Genomic DNA, 21,274 nt, shown 5'->3' with positions numbered 1-21,274 from the left:
CGGTTACATTGTGTAAGAATCAGGGTACCCCAACTGAAATTATTTCAGAAATTCAATCTATACAACTATTTCAGAAATTCAAAATCTATACCGCTAATTCAGGGAATCAAGATTGAATCTCAATGATTTATCAGAAATTCAAAATCTTTACAACAATTTTCTCAAGAATACCCACCTCAATTAAAGAAAACAAACAGAATTTACAAAATTAACGATTACAAAGAGCAGAAACAAAAAAATTAAACTAAAGAAAGAGAATTTACAAAATTTTATCAAGATCCCTAAATTAAAAAAAAATACAAATAAAAAGAAAATTATAAATAAAATAAAAAACAAGATTTACAAACAGAAATAAAAACTTACCAGAAACATCTTCTTTCCGGTGTACTTCCTCGCAGGCTTCTATCTTCAGTGGTTGTCCTTGAACAGAACCCTCCACTGTTTCCTGAAAACAAAACCCACCCAGAATAAGAAATATTAAAAATTTGAAAATCAAACCCCTAATATGTAAAATAAAGACTGAAATTTACCTCTCCATTGGTTTTAAACAAGATTGGCCAAACCAATGTGTCTGGGTCAGAATTGTCGAGTTCACGAATCCTTTGACAAATCTCCTCTCTGTGCGAACGGCAAAGAATCTCGAGATCGTCCCGTAAAAGTTACCTGGAAATTTCAAACGAAGACTACTCAATTTTACGTCTTCTAAAGAAGACCAGGGCTGGGTCATGTTTTCTCTTTTGAAAATGGTGTACTGGAAAACAAGCGAGCGAGGGAGGAAAAGTAGAATGAGTTAGGGGTGGTTTGGGAGTGAGGTGCTTAAAAAAAAATACCCATGAAAAAAAGCTGTAAGGGTTTTAGGTGTTTGGTAAACTGAAAAAAAATGGCTTATTTTGGAAGCTGCTGCGAGAATAAGCTGAAATCAAAGGAAAAAGCTGAAGCTGCTATTTGCAGCTTTGGAAAACTGGCTTTTTTTCAAAGCACACGGAGCTACAATGCTCCTTTAATGAAAAAACCCACTATCAGACTGCTTTTTTTTTCAAAAGCACTTTTACAAAAAAGTTTACCAAACACTCTGCTGATTCACAGCACAGCCGCTTATTCTCACAGCAGCTTTTTTTCAAAGCACAGCAATACCAAACCAGCCCTTAGAGAGAGAAATTAGAGAGAGGAGCGCAGAGAGGGAGTAAAAGTAGAGTGAGAGTGAGTTGAGAGAGATATTAATGGCCTGATTGGCATCTGACTTGAAAACGAAATTCAAAATTTTAATTTTTTCTAAAAACACATGTTTTGATTTAAAAATTTTAAATTCAAAACCTTGTTTGGTATGCAATTTCTCAAAACTAATACAAACAGAAAAAGTCAAACGCCCAGCCCAAGCAATTACCTGACCACCGCATCCCTCACTTCCCTAGCGGCGACTCCTTTGGCTATACCAACTCCAAACTTGCGCTGACAGAGGCTAATCATGTTAGCAGTCTCAAACCTGAGATCCAACGACCATATGGAAGATGTGGTGGCTATGGTGGATGCAAGTGAGAAGAGATAAGATTGAAGAGGCGGGAGAGATCGAATTGTCTTGGCTGGAGGCAGAAGGATAGAGGTGGTGGCTATGGTGGATATAAGCGGGAAGGGATTGGAAATGCAATAGAGAGGAGAGATCGAATTGTCTTGGCTGGAGGCAGAAGGATAGAGGTGGTGGCTATGGTGGATATAAGCGGGAAGGGATTGGAAGTGCAATAGAGAAAAGAGGATTGAAGAGGCAAGAGGGAAGGGAGTACATCGAATGAGAGAGAGGAGAGAGAGGGAGAGAGAGAAGGGGAATGATAATCCATAAATTAAAAGGTCTAAAAACACACTTTTTGTGTTTTCAACCAATAGCCCTTGTTTTCAGATATTTTTGAGTAGTGGTTTTGAGAATTGTATTCAAATCCACTACCAAACAAAGACTTTAAATTTGTGACTCAAAACTTGTTTTTGAGTTAAAAACATTGGATCCAAATCAAATACCGAACAGACCCTAAAGTATCTATTTAAATATTTTGAATTTGGGGATGGGGGGAGAGACTTTGTTTCAGAAATTGAAATTTTTTAAAACAATTGTCAGAATTTAGGCTCAATTAACATATTATACAGTACCAACTTAACTAATATAAAGAGTTCCGACCAAAAATACAGTAACGAAGAAAACAAACTAGCTATTTTTACGCGATCTCAATTTCGCTTCCGCTCCGGGCAGTGGCTAACACCTGCTAAAGTAAAAAAAATCGAGAATCACATCAACGAATTGACAAATAGAAGCCCACTAGCCTCAATTTTGTGTAAAAATAACATTACGTAAGGTATCGTTTGGTATGCAGACGGGACGGGACGGAACAGAGAGGGAGCAAATTTTGTGTTCCACAGATGTGGAACGAATCGTTCTAGGGGATGAGGCGGAATGAAAATTCACCCAAAACTCATCCCGTGGAACAGCGCGTTCCACCTGTTTTAGGCGTACCAAACGTCTCACGGAACACCTCGTCTCACTCCGTTCCGTCCCGTCCCACGTACCAAACGGTACATAAGGTAACTCAGGTGATAAGTTAAAAATAACTCCTCATCCAGTGTGCGAGTTAAAAATTAAATAAACAAATAAAAACTAAAAAGAAGCAGAATCAAAGGGTTTGAGCTTTAGTAGCTTAGTAAGGACATGACCTTACCACAATAAATTGACCAAACTAGTTCCCATATTCATACCTCTATTCTTGTGAATTCATACTCCAAAATACACAAAAGCCTCACGCATTCCGTACAGTGCTTTGGACTCGAGTGTCTTGTTATATAAATTACCACCCATGACACATCCCACTATTACATGTTTGAATCTCCTAACTCCAGCTTCTGGAGCAGGGCCGGCCCTAAGATTTCAGGGGCCTTGTGCGAAAGTGAATTGGATGCCCTAAAAAGTACTAAAGATTTAATTTTTTAATTTTTTTGTTCAAAAAAATAATTTTAGTCCAGCTTATGGAGCAGGGCCGGCCCTAAGATTTCAGGGGCCATGTGCGAAAGTGAATTGAAGGCCCTAAAAAGTACTAAAGATTTATTTTTTTTAATTTTTTTGTTCGAAAAAATAATTTTTGTTTTTAATTAAACTTCTATAAATTCCAATAGCACAAACAAATTTAACATATCAACAAGTGGAAAGGTGGTGTATTATTTTTCCTTAACTATTTAGAGGGCCAGTGTTCGAATTTTCATGTTATTGTGTGAAATTTTTATATTATTTTGTGGAAGCTTATGTATTTAATAAAAATAAACTGAAAAAATAATGGAGACAAGTTTCAAACCCATCCCCTAGGCCGATGTAAAGAAGCAATAATATCACTTGCGCTAAGACTCAAGTTTGTAATATTCTACACATATTACTATATATACGTATATGCATGCAAAATTGAAAAATCGGGGGCCTTCCGATTTGGGGACCCTGTGCGGTGGCACTACTTGCACCCCCCTCAAGGCCGGCCCTATTATGGAGTTCTTTCCAACAGTCGATTGTTGGCAATCGGGCAGAGATCTATTTTCTGTAGCAGGAAGCAAAGGCCTTACTAGATAGGGCAATCAGAAGCGTCGGTTTACGACACAGGGAGAGAAATGCAACCACGAGATAAAAGTTGGGTAAGTGTAGTATAGCCTTTTTATTTGAGTGCCCGAAACCCCCAAAATGGTCCCTCACATAAAGGTCGTATTTCCCATGCCTAAATTCTAAAGCATTGCTCCGAGTTACGAACATTCTAAAGCATTGCTCCGAGTTACGAACATAAGAATCCATTACTGCGACAAGCACCTGTTCACAAATATGTAAGATATCGATATTACTAATGAATAACTATAACTGTAGCCGTATTGTTTGGGATTACTAATTCAACACTACTATTATCCAAATGCCATTTTGATGCAAGTGACCCTTTACCACAATGGTGAAAATGTATAAAGTCCTTACGTGACGGCATGGGTTCGAGTTCTATCGGTGGTTAATTTAGCATTTAATCTAATAAAATTTATCGTCTGACAAAAAAAAAAAAAAAAGAAGCCATTTTGATTGATATGAAATAACACAGTTACAATAGAAGAAACACTGGAATAGAAATAGATTTTGATTCATTAAATAAATGCAATCTGCTTCGTTGTATAGTTGAAAGTGTGTATATATATATCTATATATATATGTATGTATATATATATGTATGTATGTACGTACGTATATGCAAATAGTTGGATAACTAACGTGAAAACTAACAAATTCGATGACTGATAAATTATTATCATATAAAATTGAAATTAATAAAATAGATAGACATGAAAATAGCTATGGAAAATTTAAGGGAAACAGGGGATACTATGAATCAGTTGGTAGATGATATCCCATAGCCCTTTCGGCTTTCATATCAAAATAACTAACACAAATATGTGCTCGAGTCCAGTCCTTTATTTGTTGTATCACAATGTAAGACAGAAAGATTGGAAGTAAGGAGTTATGAATCCACAATAAAGTTGGTTATCTAACATATCCTTATGCATGTGTTACAAGTCATGTCTTACACGTGCCTTCTAAGCCAATCCTATCCCTAAGTAATGTAGAACAAATGACTGAATGAATTGAAGAGGAGATGGACCGTCAAAGGACAAAAGGACGAAGTTGGAACTTGCACATTTGGTGGCCGATTTCCATTTTGGGTCCGTGATGCACCAGAAATTTTAGGGTCTGTTTAGTATCCTATTTAAATTTTTTTATCATTTCTCAAAACATTTCTTGAAAATAATTTTATTTAAGACTTAAAAACTTGATTGGTTTGCGATTTAAAAATTTTAAATCTTACGACTTAAACTAGACAAAGAGATCTAAAAAGAGGGGATCGCAGGAGAGAGGGAAAGATGAGAGAGGATGAAGGAAAGTAAGAGATGATTGAAGGAAAGAGAAAGAAGAGAGAGGATCGAACGAGATAGAGAGGAAGAGGAGAGAAAGAGAAAGAACCGAGAGACTGAAGATATCGGATTGGAGGAGAGATGAAAAAGGTAAAAAAAGGAGAGAAAAAGAAGAAAAGAGAGAAATTTGGAGTGAGAGGGAAGGAGAGAGAGAAAAGAAATGAATGAGTTTAAGTTTTTAAGGCCTAAAACTTAAAAATTGTTTTTGAATTTAAAAAGTTAAATTCAAATAGGCTACCAAATTTTTTTAAATTTCTATAATAAAATCGGGCACTAGTTTCACGTGCAATTAATTTCTGTAATAAAATCAGGCATTGGTTTCACAAGGAATTTGGGCCCGTGACGTGGAGATTCCGGTGGGAGAAGGAGCGAAGCGAACGCGTACTGGATGTTGGGTCGATGCAGCAGAGAATGAGAAACTCCTCCTCCCTCCATGGAAGACTGAGACTTTGTTGTGGGATTGGGGAAAAAATGGAGGAAAAACATTTGGGAAAACTCTAATCTTCATTCGAATCTTGGGCATTGCAACCAAAGTTGCCATTTTTGGGTTTTGGGTGCCGAGGATCGAGTTTTTAGTCGCAATTTTGATGTTTGAGCTGTTTAGCTCGAGAGACTCAGAATGACCAAATGACGCGAGCGTTTTTGCTCACCACACTTGGATATTGTTTCTTGCTACTCAATTAAGCAGAAAATTAAAGCAAAACCAGCAAAAAAATTAATATTTTTCTCTCAGGTCATGTATTTTGTTTCTCGACCATCCGAGTAGATAAACTAAAACTTTAGAATTTATGTTTTCTTTTTATATTGAAAATGTTGGAAAGACAAATTTAATTTCACAAATAGATATGGCAGAAATTTAAAAACTCGTTTATAAATGCTTTTAAAATAATTAAAAGTGTTTTTAGAAGAAAAAAAATGGTTCTAAAAACACCTAAAGTGTTTCCAGCTAAATATTAGTCATTCATTTGGAAATGCTTTTATAATGACTAAAAACATTTTTTAGTGAAAATAATTTTTAAAGAATCCTTAGTAAAAAGCTTCTTAGATTAAACTTATGTTTATTTTAACAATTTGATTAAACATTCTCCTACATTTTTTGTGCCATAGGACCCAATTGCCACAGGGCCCCCAAAATTCAATTTTTGGATTCGCTACTAGATCCACATTGGAACCCGGGTGGCCTCGGGATCTTCCGGATTCTGGGAGAACATCTCTGATCGACCATTGGGGAACCCCCGATGGGTTGGGAAATGGTGGTGGAGAAGTCCTTGTCTCCATGGATGTGCATGCAGAATGTTATAAACGAGGAAGAAGAAGAGGTTTTAATTTTTTTTTTCTTTTTAAACGACCTGGTGGCGGAGAGGTCCTTGTCTACATGGATCATGGATGTGCAGGTAGAAGGTTTTAAATGAGGAAGAGAATTAAGAACTCGTCTAGTGAAAATCAAAGTAGATATTGAAAAAAAGCTTGAAGTCATTCTTGCAAAAAACATATATTTGGTGTTTCTTTTAAAATGCACTTGAAGTGCTTTTGGAACCTATAACCAATCTCATTAAAAACACTTTTAAACGAGTCTTAAGGTAAAAAGGCTCAAGTACTTTTAAAAGCATTTAAAACGCTTCCAGCCAATTTCAGTCCATACCATGACAATTGCATTCAATCCCAAGACCAAAATGATACGAGGCACAATGACAAATGGATAGCTGCGCATTGATCATTGCTACATTTGGATTCCTAGCACGTAAATTTGCTTGCTCCACCTAGTTTGAAGAAAACTAGTAACAATATGCAAAAGGAAGAGATCATGAACAATTTATGCATTCCTAAGCTAGTAATAACAATAATCATGCATATGAAATTTTTGTGCATATATACATATATATACTAGTAATTATACAACATCCTCTATTAACAATATGCAAAAGAAAGAGAGGAGCAATTACTTCATCATTTCAGTTCATCGCACAAGTCAATCTTTGCCATTAACTGACTCTGTAAAACATCATTTACTAAACTTTCCTCCATGATATTTTACAAAATGCTAGTTAACTATAGCATAGCATTCCAAAGTAGATCCCCATAATTTACAAAATCCTAGTTAATATTAGCCAAAATATTTCACAGTGCAAGACTAAGTTAGAAGCCATAACCTTAAGATTGTGCGATTAACAAAATACATCCATATCAAAAGGCACCACATAATATAATCATCCGCTTGCTTTGTCTCTTAAAAGCCTTTGGACGAACACTTTCTTGAGTTCTGAATCTATTGACCTGAACACTCCCACATTTTGTGGTTTTTCCAAAATAAGAGTCAATCCATCAATTTGATCCATAGGAGAAAGACCCATTGCTTTAAGTTCGTTAGCTATGTCACTATAATCTGTGGTACCTCGAATTATAGCTTCAATTACCATTTGCATCATTTTCCCACTTTCAACATAAAATTCTTTCAATCCATTGATAATTGCCTCGGTTCCATCACTTGAACTTCCCGTAGCTTTTTTCCTCTTTCTTTGGCTATTTGTAGATTGGTTGCTCTGTTGGCTTTGCTGGTTCACTGGAGTAACATTATTTTCAACTCCAAGATCACTTGCATCAACCTGATTATGACTTTGTTCCTTCATCATTTTAGCAGAGATTTCGGCTACATTACCCTTAGCACGATCCTTTCCAAATATATATGCAAATCTATGATACAATGGAAAAGGTTTGCTTCTCCATCCATCAGCTTCTTTATTTTTCTAAAATTATATCAAAATAGCAATTCTAAAATTTAGCATGCGTAACAAATATAGCTGCAAGAATATAACTAATGTATAAATAAAATAGGATATGAACCTGCACATAAGTTTGCCATGTGTCATGACTGTCAACTTCAATGCACTTTTTGACATCATTCCATGCAAATCCACTCGTGTTTATCATGTCAAGGACCAAACTATATGTTTTTTTCCATTTCTTCAACTTTGACTCAATATGTGGAGTTGCCTTTATATTTGAATTGGGACATAACACATTGACAACTTTTGCAACTTCAATCAAAGTACCTTGTTTGAAAGCACCTGTGTCACACCGTTGCCTTCGAGCAACAAAATCCTCAAGAACAGATAGTAATGCTTCTTCCTCAAATGCTTCCCATTTACGCCTCCTTCCTTTTGACTCTTGAGCAACATTCAAATTATTGTCGTTATCCATACCTAAACAAAAAATATTTGAATGTACTAAGGTACAATACAAAAAATCAATTCATATAATATCCAATCAATTTGCATACTATCCAATCAAATTACAATCAATGATGAGCAATCCAATCATTTTGCTAATGTCCAACATATGCATGATAAAAAGGAAAGCTAAAATAAAATGCTATCATTAACACATATAACTAGTTCGGTTGCTGGTTCCTAATTGCTCTCCACTCATTATACATTTCCTGAGCCATAGCAATCCACTGGTCAGATGTTTCAACACTACCAACATATTCACCTTCTTCCGTATTTTGTCCATCTTCTATTATTGGCAAATTCTTCATTGGATCTACAGACATCTCTTGCCTAATAAGATTGTGTAGTAGGCAACAAGCGGTAATTATTCGGCCTTGTGTCCTTATTGAATAGAAAGATGGACTTCTTAGTATCGCCCACCTTCCTTTTAGCAAGCCAAAACAGCGTTCAATTACATTCCTTGCCTTAAATGCTTCGTGTTAAAATATTCTTCCTTATTGGAAGGTGTTCGTCCCTCCCATTCAGATAAATGATAAGGTATTCCTTTATAAGGTGCAATGAATCTTTCACCATTTGTATAACCACCATCTACAAGGTAATAATAACCTAATAATAATAATAAAAAAGACCCTATTAATATTTGCAGTTCACAAACAAAACTAGACCTAACTTACAAATTTGAGACTAACTAATAGTCTTACCCGCAAGTACCTTTAAACCATTATGCCTAGTAATTGCATCATGTAGCACTCTAGAGTCTGATGCGGAGCCCTCCCACTCCGGAAACACATATATGAACTACATATCCCCTGAACACACACCTAAAACATTAGTTGCGACTCGACCCTTTCTTGTGCGGTATCTAGGTTTGTCAATTTCAGGTACATGCACATCAATGTGCGTTCTATCTAATGCTCCCGAGCAATTCTAAACAAAAAATAAGCTTTTGTTAATTTATACAAAGGGAATATCTAGTTAAAGCTTAGGAAAAATTGAAAAAATTATCAACACACCTTAAAACACCTCCACCTATGATCTGTAGAATCAATAGGCACAGTCTGAGGGATTTTTAGTAGGATACCTTGTAATCGCAAAATTCCTTGCAATATACTTTTGAAATACCTATTTATAGTTTCTTCCGACCCATAAAATCTAGCACCAATACTACGATTCTTAGTATGATATGCTAGTATTTGTAAAGTCATACACACCTGCTCCTCCAGAGACACCAAACCATCATCTTTTACCCTCCCATCTTGACGAAGTAAGTCACATAATATGCCAAAAGTCCTTCTATCCATTCTCAATTCGTTGACACATTCAATCTCAGTATTCCCTATTATACCGTTTAGATAACACAAACTAATATGTCGTCTAACAAGTGAACGGTTAGTCAAAGTGCGTCGTTCAACATGTCTGTGTTTGGCCCTTAGCATCAGCCAACACAAGAATTGTACAAATGCAAATTGTCTCTAAATGGGACGTCTCTAACAATAAGATCAATAAAAGCTTCCTTCGATCCATCTCTATCCAAACTAAAAAAAAAAAGGAAAAAAAATAAGAACATGATATATGTAATATCACTGTTATTAAGGGTGATGGAAAAGAAGTAATTATGATATCAATTGAACCAGATCAAAAGAATTCATAATACAAAGCAACTACATCACAAAGATGCAAGTTACTTGCTCTCAATTTTTAGAACTAGAGATCATCGTCATTACAAAGCAATTGTGTGTGATCTGCGCGTGCTTATGTGTATGCGCATGATTGTGCTCAATCCTACATTGTAGAGATCATCATCATTATTTATCATTGCCAAAACACATTTTTAATCGTTTTCAACCAAAGGTCAATAAGGTGTATCCATCATCTACGAGTCTTCTACAAAAACTTTACAATTTCACACACACACACACAAACACACACAAAACCAGCATACATCGACACACGCAGATAGTACACACATGGAAGACTCCCATTGCTGAAACCCCAAATTTTAAAAATCCAAAACAGCATGTGGGTAGGACTTGGAATTTTGACAACTTTGACATCCTAAATTCCCAAGTTCCATCTTATCTTATCTTTATCCCTTTTCAACCTTTTGCATAGAAAACAAAGTTTTTATTTCAATAGGAATTATGCCAAAGAACGATACGTAATTGTGCACGACATAAAGTCGAAAGACATCTTCATAGCAGACAAACTTCGAGTGTGCAAAATTACATTAACAAATAGAATCTAAAATACTTAATAACAAATTAAAAAATGGGATCCTTCCAAATGAGATAAAGAAGTACAGATTAAACAAGATGGGGCATGTTCCATTGGGTCAGGGAGATCTCAGGCAGGATATCCTGGGCTTTAGAGAAAAAAATTCATGGAAAATATGCATATCGATATTCCAACATTTTTTATGTACCCATTTTTTATGTACCCTGATCAGACTGCCAATCACCCATTACACTTTTACATCATCCTGCCTGCATTTTCAAATGCATTTTAAGGCCTAAAAATTTTAAGAGAGAACAAGGGTACAAAAGGGACATCAAGTTTGTGCATTGACAATGACATAATAAGAGACACCAAGTTTAAGAGACATCAAGTTTGTGCTCAAGGGATGCATGGATGGAGCATTTGTCTGTACTCAAGGGACATCAAGTTTGTGTCTTCAATGCATTTTTATATAGGAGTGATGCATACATGTAGTGCAGGCATGTGAGTGCAGCAATAAAAGACAACTAACAAAATGAAAACTGAACAAAGAAATAGATGAGAATGAAACCTTCTTTTCACAAACCAAGTTCTGCTTTGTGAATCTGTAACTGCAATTGAATAAACTGCAACAACAATAGGGAACCAATCAGAATACAAGTGAAGCGAAAGTCCAATACAGGTTAGCGGGTAAAGAAAGCAACAATGCAAAATTATGCCTTTTATCTTAGTTTGTAAAACAAGAAACAGAACAAACCAACTAGTACAACAACCAAAGAGGTAAAATGGAAAGCGAAATCCCGCCAGCCTCACGAGATCACAAGGGCAGACCGCTTTACAAAGCATTACGAATTTAGGATAATAAGTATAACACAAGTTAAGATTCAAGATCCACCACAAAACAGCGCGACAAAACTCAATAGGGTATACAAAAATAATGGCATTTGGTAGCTTCCATTAACAATTGAGCTGCAAAGTAACTTTCAGATGATCGAACTTCCTCCGAAAAAGTAATATACAGAAATATGAAAACCAGTAAATCAGAGTACATAATCACTATTTGACAGTTCCTTAATTATTGTGATATTAAAAAAACAAAATAAAAATTGAGTGCAAGGGACCCAACCCAACGATATGTTTCTTCAATTAAACAAAAATTTCGACAAATAAACAAAAATTAAACAAATAAAATTAGTAGAAAATATTCAAATGACGAAAATAAAGATATAACTAAACTAAAAATCCAAACCTAATTCTAATTAAAAGAATAACATAAAGGAAGAATTGAGACAAAATATACATTGCGATGGCAGAAGCGATGACAGAGATAAGCTATGAACACTGACCTGGAGGTTGGAGTTTCAGAAGTGACTGCAAGAGCTTGGAGAAGACGATAAAACAGCGTCGGAAAGGGTGTGTTGAATCGCTCAAGACGAAGGAACGGCGCTGCAAAGGGAGTGTTAAATCGCTCAAGATATCAGAGCAAAAGCTTTACAGAGAGAAAGTTTTAGAGAGAGATAGTATGATGAGCTTGTTGAATTGACGAAGAAGAACTGAGGCCTTAAATGAAGAAACAAAACAAAGTAGACTCTACAGTTCAAATTGATTCACGGCAATGTAAGGCTAAATGAGACGACTTTTTTTCTTTGTCGATTTGAACAAAAGTTTATGAGACATTACAAAAGAACAAAAGTAAGGAAGAAGTAATTAGTAAATGGGATTCCTCTTATAGAATGTTGCCCTACAAGCTGCAAAGAGCTTGCAAAAGAAGTCAAGAAAATGCATGATGATTTCCATAATCTTGCTCTTGATTATTGCATTGATCATCCTACTCTCTATTCTCAAGCCATGGAAGAAGTAATTACCACTGCATGCAAGGTTCACAATCTTATCTTTCATTAATCACATACATCTCACTCTATGTTATCATTACTCATAATAATTACAAGTGCAAGGCTCTCAAATGTTCAAATTCGACCAACTCAACCTCCAAATGTTGATTCCAACCTGTCCAACCTATATTTAATGGTCAAAACTGATTTTAACTAAATTTCAGATCTCAAAATTAGACAGCAACTGATTGCAAATTCAACACCTTTCAATAAACCCAGAATCCATAAATAAGTAAATAAAACAGATGGAAAAAATTCAGATACATAAAAAAGGCATCTTAAAAACATTAGTCGCAAATTCAAAAAACCAGAGAGAGAGGGTTACTTGGACTGTGATCGAATGGGGGAGGAGGAGGGTCGGTTTGGGTGGAGGGTTCCTGAGAGGTCGCCTGAGAAGAAGGTGGAGGAGCAGATGAGGGCGAGCAGGATCTGCAATTTGACCCTAATCAAAACCCTAATTTGTTCAAGTGCAGAGATCTATTATTGAAAATTTCTCAAACCCAAAACAACTAAATCAAATAAAGCTTAGTAGTATCACGATCGCAAAACAAATCGAAGATTCGAAGTTTACCGGGCAAGAGGAGCAGATGGGGGCGAGCAGGATGCAACTGAGGGCAAGCAGGACACAGAGATGAGGGTGAGGAGGACAAGGATGAGGGAGCAGGGCAAGCAGGGAGCGATGGCGTCGATTCTCTCTCGCAGGATGAGCCAGGTTCGCTCTCGCAGAAGGTCCTACGAGTCCGGCCAAATTTGGGGTTCTTGGCTAAGAACTCCTAGCGAAGTCATTAATCCGAGCGAGTCCTATCTAATCCCATTAAACCTAATTTTTGTGCAAACCAAACATAAGACTACACTTGGAATTAGTCCTAGTCCAGTCCCCCTAATCCGGTCAAACAAAAGGGTTTATAAACCTCGTACGTTCTCTCTCTCTCCCTGGGTTCGTAATAAAACTCGTACATATTCGCTCTCCGGGGGTTCGTAAAGCTTCAGTGACGGAGGCCATGCCTTCTTCCCCCATTAAAGTCGAAACTTTAGCCCCGGAGGAAGAAGTGAGCTCAAGCAGCAGCAAAAATGATAGCAACTGCTCCACTTTCTTCGATGTCCACGGCCCTCAAGTACTCTTTCTCTCTCTAATTTGTTTTCTTTTAAATTTCGTCGCCCTCCATGTTTTGCCATGAATTGGTTGTGCGTCTAAAGTATTTGCTGCTCTAATTGTATTATCATTAGCATTCAAAGTTGCAATCTTTTAGTTTTGTTTCGAATTTCTGTGATGTTGGCGATACCATGTATTCTTGTACGAAGAACAGGTCTGCTGCTTATAGCTTTCAATTCGATACGTAAATGGTGAAGTTAGCTGTAGTATGTACATCTGTATGCTTTCTTTAGACTTTAGTTTCTGCAGTACCAGTAATGCTTGTTCATGGAAGTAGTTTGTGCGGTCTGACGGGATTTTGATTGAAACGATTGAACTTTAGTGCTTTGCATTTAATCTTATTTGCCCTTGCAGAGTAAAGCAGAGGTGGTTTTTAAGACATCGGAAGCCAACACAACTCTGAATTTGCAAGTGGGTACTCATATTTGTTCCTTTTCTGTCAAGTGGCAGGAAATTTCATTCGATTTGAACATTTATTGACTAAGAAAGAAGATTGAGTGAGTGAATGGAGTTTATGTCGTGATGCAGGAGGTTCAAGAACTAGTGACGTGGGTGCTTGCTGAAGGATTCATGCCTTCATGGGTTTTTATTAAGGTGAGGAATTCTTTTGTTTTTTAACCCCTCTTTTGATAATTCCAATGTATGTATCGTTAAGGATCAATGAAACCATAATGATCAATATTACCAAAAGTACATGGAAGAATCCTTAATACACATACCAAACAGGTGGAAGACTCATTAAACTGTGAAATAATACACATACCAAACAGGTGGAAGACTCATTAAACTGTGAAATGTTACCCAGCCGTATATATTTCTCAATCTCGTTGGATTCCGTGCATAATTTGTAGACATGAAGTTGAAAGAAACAAGAATTCTTATAGTTATTAATACTGTAACCTTACATTTTGCAGAACAAGCCCCTCATTCCCAAAGTGGTTATGCTTTATGTCCCAGGCCTGGACGCAGCATTGTATTTATCACATCATCGACTTCTTAAGAGTCTCAAGGCATTATGTGGCAAGCCAAGGCCAGTTTTAGCTCTCAGGTTTGTCACAAGTGATTTTGCTTCATCCGCCTTTAATTTCCCTGTACTTCCACCTTCTATGCTTTATCTTTTTGCCCATACTAGTTGTATGTCAGATGGGATGCAGACGATTGATGCACTCCTGATGAGCAAAGTGAAAAGAAAGAGGGAAGAGAGTAGTTCAACTGTGGAGAAATCTAACCTGGCGTCTAAACAAGGTATGTGACATGTTTGCAGAACATTGATCATACTAAATTTCTTGCTTTCATCTTAACTTTGCTAATTTGCACGTCAAAGTTAGTATTTGTACGGAAATCAAGGACATTTTACTAGAGAATGGTCCTCCAACTTGTCTGAGTAGGAAAGCAAGCCACAAGTAACCTGAAGTTCTGTTTATTTGTACAGTTCTCCGGGGTTGCAGTTATACTCATGAACTGAGAAGTATCAATACTTCTCGGTTTCTTTTTTTAAACTTCTCCATTCCGTTATGGCTAGCAATCCTCATTTTTGGTAACATTGGTTGTCATAGTTATTTGTACTGTTCTGAATCACTAGGAGTTGTGGGATCCATGTTCAATTAATTACCAATAGGTAAGAGCAGAAAAATGTCCAATGTGTGGAGAGTGTCTCTCAGATTCAAACTATTAGGAAACTACCTACAATGTTGTGATTAACAATTACGAAAACAAATGCTGCATGCCCATCTGGATGGGGCTAGATTTTGCAGAAGCAGAACAACTTTTATTGCTACTAGAGCTTGTGTTGATGTTTTCCTGCTGTCAACACTCACTCTCATATTAGTATTCCCAAATCTTCGCATGCATAAAACATGAAGAAACACACAATGTTATCTGCTTCGTAATGTTTGGACTGTAACATCAAAGTTATTTCAGTGTGCACTATTGGATTGCGCCATAGAAGTTCTTGTATATGGAAGTCTAGAAAAGGTTTTCCTTTTGAAATTCATGCACTCATGATACAACATCAGTTCTGTCAGTATGAGTAGAATTCAGAAATCATACCAGCTTTATCATATCTTGGATATCGGTGTTGTATTGATTACTTAGCCATTCAGTTTTTGCGTTTCTTAAGTTGGTGTAGGTTCTTATCATTTGATCCAAGCTATAAAATTATCTTATAAAAAGTATGCATCCTTGTGTTCTGTAAAAGTATCTTAACACTCCATGAGGATCCTCTTAATTTTTTTTTCTGGGTTTTCTCTACATGTTTTTCTGGTTTAGATAATCTATCTTCTGTGGAACTCATGAAAGATATACCTTTCCCTATTACATTTTACACTCTTACAACAAAACAACTTGAAGAGAATGGATATTGCTTCAATTTGCCAGGTAACAAGACAGATGCCACTTAAGTTATTAATTAGGATTTCTCTATGATTTAATTTCTAGCTAGTTCCTTAAACTTTTATTCTTATTAATTATTATTTATCAATGCAGGTTTTCTTTCTACTCTTCTGGCCCCTTCAGGATCGTCTCACTATCAAATGTTGGCACTTGATTGTGAGATGGTAAATCTTTGAATATCAATTTCTAAAGATAGAAAGAAATTTGTTAACAACTTAACATATAGTACTAAATAACTGTTATCTTGTGGGAAGTTCATTGTTGAGGTGTATTTGTCCTTTCAACTTGTTTTATAACTGCCAGCTGAATTGTTCGATAGTTGTAAATTATGTTCATTTTTAATTTTTCTGTTCTCACAAAGCATTGGCGTACTGATGTCATCTTGGTTGATCCATTTTGTTTTGTTAGTGCGTCACAAGTGAGGGTTTTGAGCTAACAAGAGCAACGCTGGTGACTATGAAAGGAGATGTAAGTTTTAACTATTTTGTTGCCTAATTGTGCAAAAGGAAATGGATGTTAATGTGTAAGGATGCATGAGTTTTGTGCAATTTTTTTCTTTCTGAAATTTTTTAAAAGTAAAAGTTGCAATTTTTTTCTGACTTGGCAATGGTTTAGTGGTCTTATTTAAATTTGAATGTTTCAAAACTTATAATTTCAGTTGAATAAAATGTAGTATCTGAGTGATTTATGCTTGAACTTTCTTGTTTTGAGTAAATCTTGCTAATGTCTCTGAACTTATATTTTGTCTTATATAATCCCTAAACCATTGCCAATCTCCCTGAACATTAAGCTTTCTCTGGTCTACTTGTAGAACATCTCCAAGAGACTCTTTAAACTTCTCAAATAGCTTTTTGAAAGAGCCAAACCAAGGAAATCAAGCTCCAAGAGAATCTATATCCCACTCTTTATTTTAGTTTTTTTGAATAGTTGCTCTTTAACCTTAAAGAAAAGAGCTAGCTAAACATAAAAAGTTATTAATTGGGGAGAGAGATGTCAAGGGATGAGAATGATGAGAAAGATGGGTTGTTTGAAGATTAAAACATTTATAGTGCTGGAGACGTTAAATTAAATTGGCTAGTTAAAATAGTTTTTGGATGCACTAGCTAAATTAACAAATTTTAAAGAAACTTGGAGATGCTCATTTCCTAGTGTTGCTTGATTATCATTTCCAAATATATGAAGGAGGTGTGGAAAGGAAAAAACAGAGTGACATATCAGGGCTTCAACATCTTTTCTAATTCGCACCTTATCCCATCCTGCTGATGACACAATCTTGAAGCTAGAAATCTCTGGTTCACCAGGGTCAACATGTTATCAATGTCTGAATCATATAGGTTTTTTGAATCCTCATATCATATGATATCAAGTTCTTGCTTATCAAGATTTTGTATGAAATTTTGACTATTTTTTATGATTCTGAATGCTTTGAAACTTTTAATGTGACCCCTAGACTCTTAAAATTTCTTCTACGTAATTTTGTGCAAATGAGTTTGTTACCACCTAAATAACTTTTCTTCTCAATGTTTGAACTTCTAAGTTTTAATGAATCTCAGGTTGTGCTAGATAAATTGGTCAAACCAACAAATCCTATCACTGATTATAATACCAGGTATGTTATCATTTTAGCTTTCATTAGTCCTTCCCTTGATATGTTGCTCTAGTGTTGAAGCAATTAGAGCTGCTTCTTGGAATTCAGATTTATCGTCATCAATATGTGTGGCCATCCGTGCCTTTTTTTTTTTTTCTTTTTCCGTTTCCCATGAGGGTGGCCGGATGAAATCTCATCTTGGAGTTTTTTCAAGTTTTAAAATATTTTTATGTTATTTTCGTGTTAGTTCTGGTCAGCACCCATAGTCATTTACCTCTTCTTGAAGTAGTCTTGCTTTGGTTATAGGTGCATTTATTAGTCCATCTACTTAAGCCAAATTTCCTCTTATCTTACCAGTAAAAGGTGCTATTCACTCTGCTCTTACACATTGAATTTTAATTATTTTCCTTGTCACCGTTATCATTGAACATTTGTGTTTTAATATCTTATTCCTGCATATTATATGATGTTTTTCAAACTAAGTGCATGGTGGTGTTTGTATTTCTTGTGGGGTAAAACAAATGATGATCGGTTGTAGTGCTATTGGGGCATTGTGGGGGAGCAAGTGTTTTGGAAAATGTTGCCTCCCATTGGGGCAAGGAGTTCCAAAATTGCCCCTCAAGGCACCCCTTGTTACCTGGCCGACCGTTTAGTGTGCATGTCCCTGTTCATGCGGTCTGAGGCACTGCAGTGGCGGCTGTGCTTTTTTCCTTTTAATATATTGTTATACGGCCGACATTAATTTGCCTTAGCTGGCCAAAGATATTTTAAAGCAAATCATATTTAGCATTTAAATAAAAACCATCTACGACACGCTGGGTTTTGTGTCCACATCTTCCATCTCTACTCAAAACCCACGAATACTGCAGCTTTAAGTTTCTTCCAGAAAAACCCCCTCTTTATCCACCCGAGTGCCACCAATACATCTCAACTCTAAAAACTAAAATGATGATCCCCTAGGTGTCTTCTACAACCAGCCCAACCCTAGCAGCAGGCTCGAAATCAATTTTAGTTTCTGTGCAAGGCTGGAATCCTGATTTAGAATGAGTTCAAACGTTTATAACTCAACCACACTTGGGCTTTTAAAGTTTTCTACTCTGAGAAATAAAAAACACACTGGGAAAGTTGTAAATCATTGAGAAATCATCATTTTTCCTGATTTTATTTCTGGATATAGGTGATTCTTAGTGTTGATGCTTTTTCTGGATAAGATCCAGCCCTATAATTAGATTGCAGTATTTGAAATTGTTGCGGTATGAATGAGAGAGGCTTCTGTAAAATGATAAAAAGAATAACGATCGATTTCCTGTTCAGGTTTAGTGGAATTACAAGTGAGATGTTAGAGGGGGTGACTACAAGTCTTAAGGACATCCAGGTTAATCCTTGGATCTTGTTCTCCATTTGTACATATTTATGTTTTACATTTGCGCTTAGTGATTTTCCAGAGTTGTGACTTGTCAGATGCTGCTTCACGTGTTAATTTCACCATCTCCTGTTAAGAAACTCTTTGTTTCTAATTTATAATAGTCGCTTTCGATGCTCAGGAGGACTTTCTAAAGCTGGTTTACAAGGAGACCATCGTAGTGGGCCATTCGTTGGAAAATGACTTGTTAGCATTAAAAATCTCCCACAATCTAGTGATCGATACTGCAGTGTTGTACAAGTACCCCCGTGGTAGGTCTTACAAACCTAAACTTCGTGATCTTGCCCGGAAGTTTCTTTCTAAAGAGATACAGCAGTCAGGGCTTGGCCATGACAGTATTGAAGATGCAAGAGCTACTATGGACCTGGCACTTTTAAAGATTAGACATGGTAAGTGACTATCTTTTGCATTTACATTGTATGATAGACCAATATGGAGAATAACGGAACTCAACTAGTGTGGTATCTATCACCTTTTTAATATAGGACTTATATTGAACCTTGTCATTGTCAGCATAAACTTTTATTCATTTTTTCTTTTCAAACAATAGATTTTGTTAGATTAGATGTAGATTAGCACCGACGGGATTCTAACCCACGCCATCATGCAAGGGCTCAACACCTTTTCATCATTGTGGTAAAGGGCCACTTGCCCATAAACGTTCATTCTAATTATATGGAAAATAGAATACAGAAAAAGTGGAGTTGGGAAGCATTACTGTTTGTGGCAAAAGTTCAGTGTCTTCCAGATGTCAGAATTTGACACCTTGTCTGAGCCCAAGGTGGAAATAGTTCTCCTTTTGTCAATGTCTGTTATAAGAATGCTCCTTCTGTTGGATTAGGACCCGACTTTGGTACAGCACCATCACTGATACGGAAAAGGCTCCTAACTGTTTTGAGTGAAAGCGGAAAGACATCCTCTATCATTGATGATATTTCCATTGTGAAGCGTCATGCCTCTGAATTATCCCATGCAGTTCCTGTGTTCTCGGATGATGAAGCTCTTTCCAAAGCTCAAAAGGAGGTAGAGTTCTCATGGCTGTGTTCACTTATTTTCTCATTTTTATCATTTGGCTTGGCTACGTAATTTTACATGCTTTTTTCATTTACTTTTGATTGTAGGCAAGGAATGAGAAAGTGCATTTCGTCTGGACCCAGTTTTCTGAATTGAATCGTTATTTCACGAAACAAGCAGAAGATGCGGAGAAATTAGATGGAAAAATTGCTGAGTTGATATCCTTGCTTACATGCCATAAGAACTCTGGAAATAAAAAAAGTATCAGCTGCAGCTTAACGTCCGAACTAAAGGAAATTCTTATGCGACTGGATACTAGAATACGTACCTTGTATGCCGCATTGCCTGCTAATGCCATGCTTATTGTCTGCACTGGTCATGGAGATATAGCAACTGTCTCTAGGTATGTCCTACATTTCACCTAGATAATTATTTACATTGGTATTTTTCCTTTGTTCCTTGAAAATATATTTAAAGAGCAATAGATGACTAGTAGACTCTGCTTGCTGATGAATTTACCACTTACGACTGTCAGATTGTTAGTGATTTTGTTATATGAAATGGTAGTATAAATTTTTGAAATTCAAACATCGTTAAAGATGTCCAGGGAGTTTACACTGACCTTGGGGATACCTTATAATAAGGGAGTTGAGTTAAAGCTTCGATGTAAGCCATTTGGTTGACGATCAATAGAATAACATGAATTTATCTGTATTGTTGCGTAGAAGTTGCTTAATTGGAGTTGATTCATGTCTGACCCTGTTAACTTTTCTTGTACGTGGATGAAGATTAAGGAAAATGCTATTGGATCGTACTGAAACAACAATGTGCCGGGAGAGCATTGTAAAGGTATTGGAAGAGCTCCAAGCCCAAGCTGAGGTAGCATTGTGTTTTGTTGGTGTGAAGAGCTGAGCATAGAATATCAAGGGCTTTTAAGGGTGACTTCCAGCAAGGATTGGGTGAGGAGAGCTGGACAAAATTGAGCTTTCCGGCTGCTTTTACCTGTTTGCTCGCAAGAGCAAGGCGGTTGGTGTCTTACAACGTCCAAGCAGCGTTACTGTCGGAATGGTTAGTTGGGAGGCTTGGACAGATAACAAAAACCAGGCAAACGTAAGGAAGAATGTATGGAAGAAAACAAAGTGATCTCTTAAAAGAGGTGACGAGAAATAGTAGAAATGTCGGAGAGCATTTAACTCGCTTAACTGCCGGAGGGAAGTCCTAACTGTATTTTCTGATCTTGTAATTGACTTATATTGTTCACAATTTTGACGATCTATCATATTTGAAATTAATTGTTTGATGACGAAATGACGCGAAGGGTTGTAGGCTTGTAGCTAAGTTAGTTAAGAACAATAGGTCCGGGATAACGCGAAGGGTTATATATATACGAGGTCTTTGTTTCTGTTCATT

At 36.4% G+C, this 21,274-nt stretch overlaps 2 protein-coding genes and 1 long non-coding RNA gene across 14 annotated transcripts; 1 reads left to right on the top strand and 2 right to left on the bottom strand.

Annotated features, from left to right (window-relative positions):
* Positions 1 to 88: 88 nt before the first annotated feature.
* LOC103422004 (uncharacterized) lies at positions 89 to 1,372 on the bottom strand. The gene is made up of 2 exons (XR_003776527.2): positions 531 to 1,372; positions 89 to 445 (listed from the first exon to the last, which is right to left on the bottom strand). It is a non-coding gene; the product is annotated as an uncharacterized lncRNA (long non-coding RNA).
* A 5,540-nt stretch (positions 1,373 to 6,912) lies between these two features.
* Positions 6,913 to 13,221, bottom strand: LOC103429433 (uncharacterized). 12 transcript variants are annotated; one of them, XM_017330680.3, is made up of 6 exons: positions 12,867 to 13,221; positions 12,621 to 12,724; positions 11,750 to 11,849; positions 10,975 to 11,029; positions 7,804 to 8,162; positions 6,913 to 7,706 (listed from the first exon to the last, which is right to left on the bottom strand). In XM_017330680.3, the coding sequence occupies exons 5-6, from the start codon at positions 8,158 to 8,160 to the stop codon at positions 7,170 to 7,172; spliced, it is 894 nt and encodes a 297-aa protein (XP_017186169.2). In that variant the 5' UTR covers positions 8,161 to 8,162; positions 10,975 to 11,029; positions 11,750 to 11,849; positions 12,621 to 12,724; positions 12,867 to 13,221; the 3' UTR covers positions 6,913 to 7,169. The 12 variants fall into 12 exon arrangements, with proteins under 12 accessions (XP_017186169.2, XP_070663340.1, XP_028964900.1 ...); XM_070807239.1 differs by having other exon boundaries at positions 8,013 to 8,162; XM_029109067.2 differs by having other exon boundaries at positions 11,750 to 11,892; positions 12,621 to 12,749; positions 12,867 to 13,176.
* A 53-nt stretch (positions 13,222 to 13,274) lies between these two features.
* On the top strand, positions 13,275 to 21,172 carry LOC103429432 (small RNA degrading nuclease 5-like). The gene is made up of 14 exons (XM_008367584.4): positions 13,275 to 13,410; positions 13,803 to 13,859; positions 13,977 to 14,042; positions 14,363 to 14,496; positions 14,581 to 14,693; positions 15,717 to 15,824; positions 15,933 to 16,003; positions 16,248 to 16,307; positions 17,393 to 17,448; positions 18,742 to 18,802; positions 18,972 to 19,239; positions 19,692 to 19,873; positions 19,972 to 20,267; positions 20,653 to 21,172. Exons 1-14 carry the CDS (start codon positions 13,297 to 13,299, stop codon positions 20,774 to 20,776), a joined length of 1,710 nt encoding a protein of 569 aa, XP_008365806.2. The 5' UTR covers positions 13,275 to 13,296; the 3' UTR covers positions 20,777 to 21,172.
* Positions 21,173 to 21,274: the final 102 nt, after the last annotated feature.

This window comes from Malus domestica, chromosome 10 (assembly GCF_042453785.1).
Source record: "Malus domestica chromosome 10, GDT2T_hap1".
NCBI classification, from domain to species: domain Eukaryota; kingdom Viridiplantae; phylum Streptophyta; class Magnoliopsida; order Rosales; family Rosaceae; genus Malus; species Malus domestica.
Note: the sequence above shows the minus strand (reverse complement) of the source record. Positions and strands in the feature narration are given on the sequence as shown.

Bases quoted from the DNA above. Each gene is read 5' to 3' on its own strand.
- LOC103429433 (XM_017330680.3), bottom strand. From the start codon at position 8,160: ATGGATAACGACAATAATTTGAATGTTGCTCAAGAGTCAAAAGGAAGG. The intron at 7,707-7,803 runs GTTCATATCCTA...ATATAATTTTAG, and splicing joins CATGGCAAACTTATGTGCAG to AAAAATAAAGAAGCTGATGG.
- LOC103429432 (XM_008367584.4), top strand. From the start codon at position 13,297: ATGCCTTCTTCCCCCATTAAAGTCGAAACTTTAGCCCCGGAGGAAGAA. The intron at 16,308-17,392 runs GTAAGTTTTAAC...AATGAATCTCAG, and splicing joins TGGTGACTATGAAAGGAGAT to GTTGTGCTAGATAAATTGGT. The intron at 17,449-18,741 runs GTATGTTATCAT...TTTCCTGTTCAG, and splicing joins ATCACTGATTATAATACCAG to GTTTAGTGGAATTACAAGTG.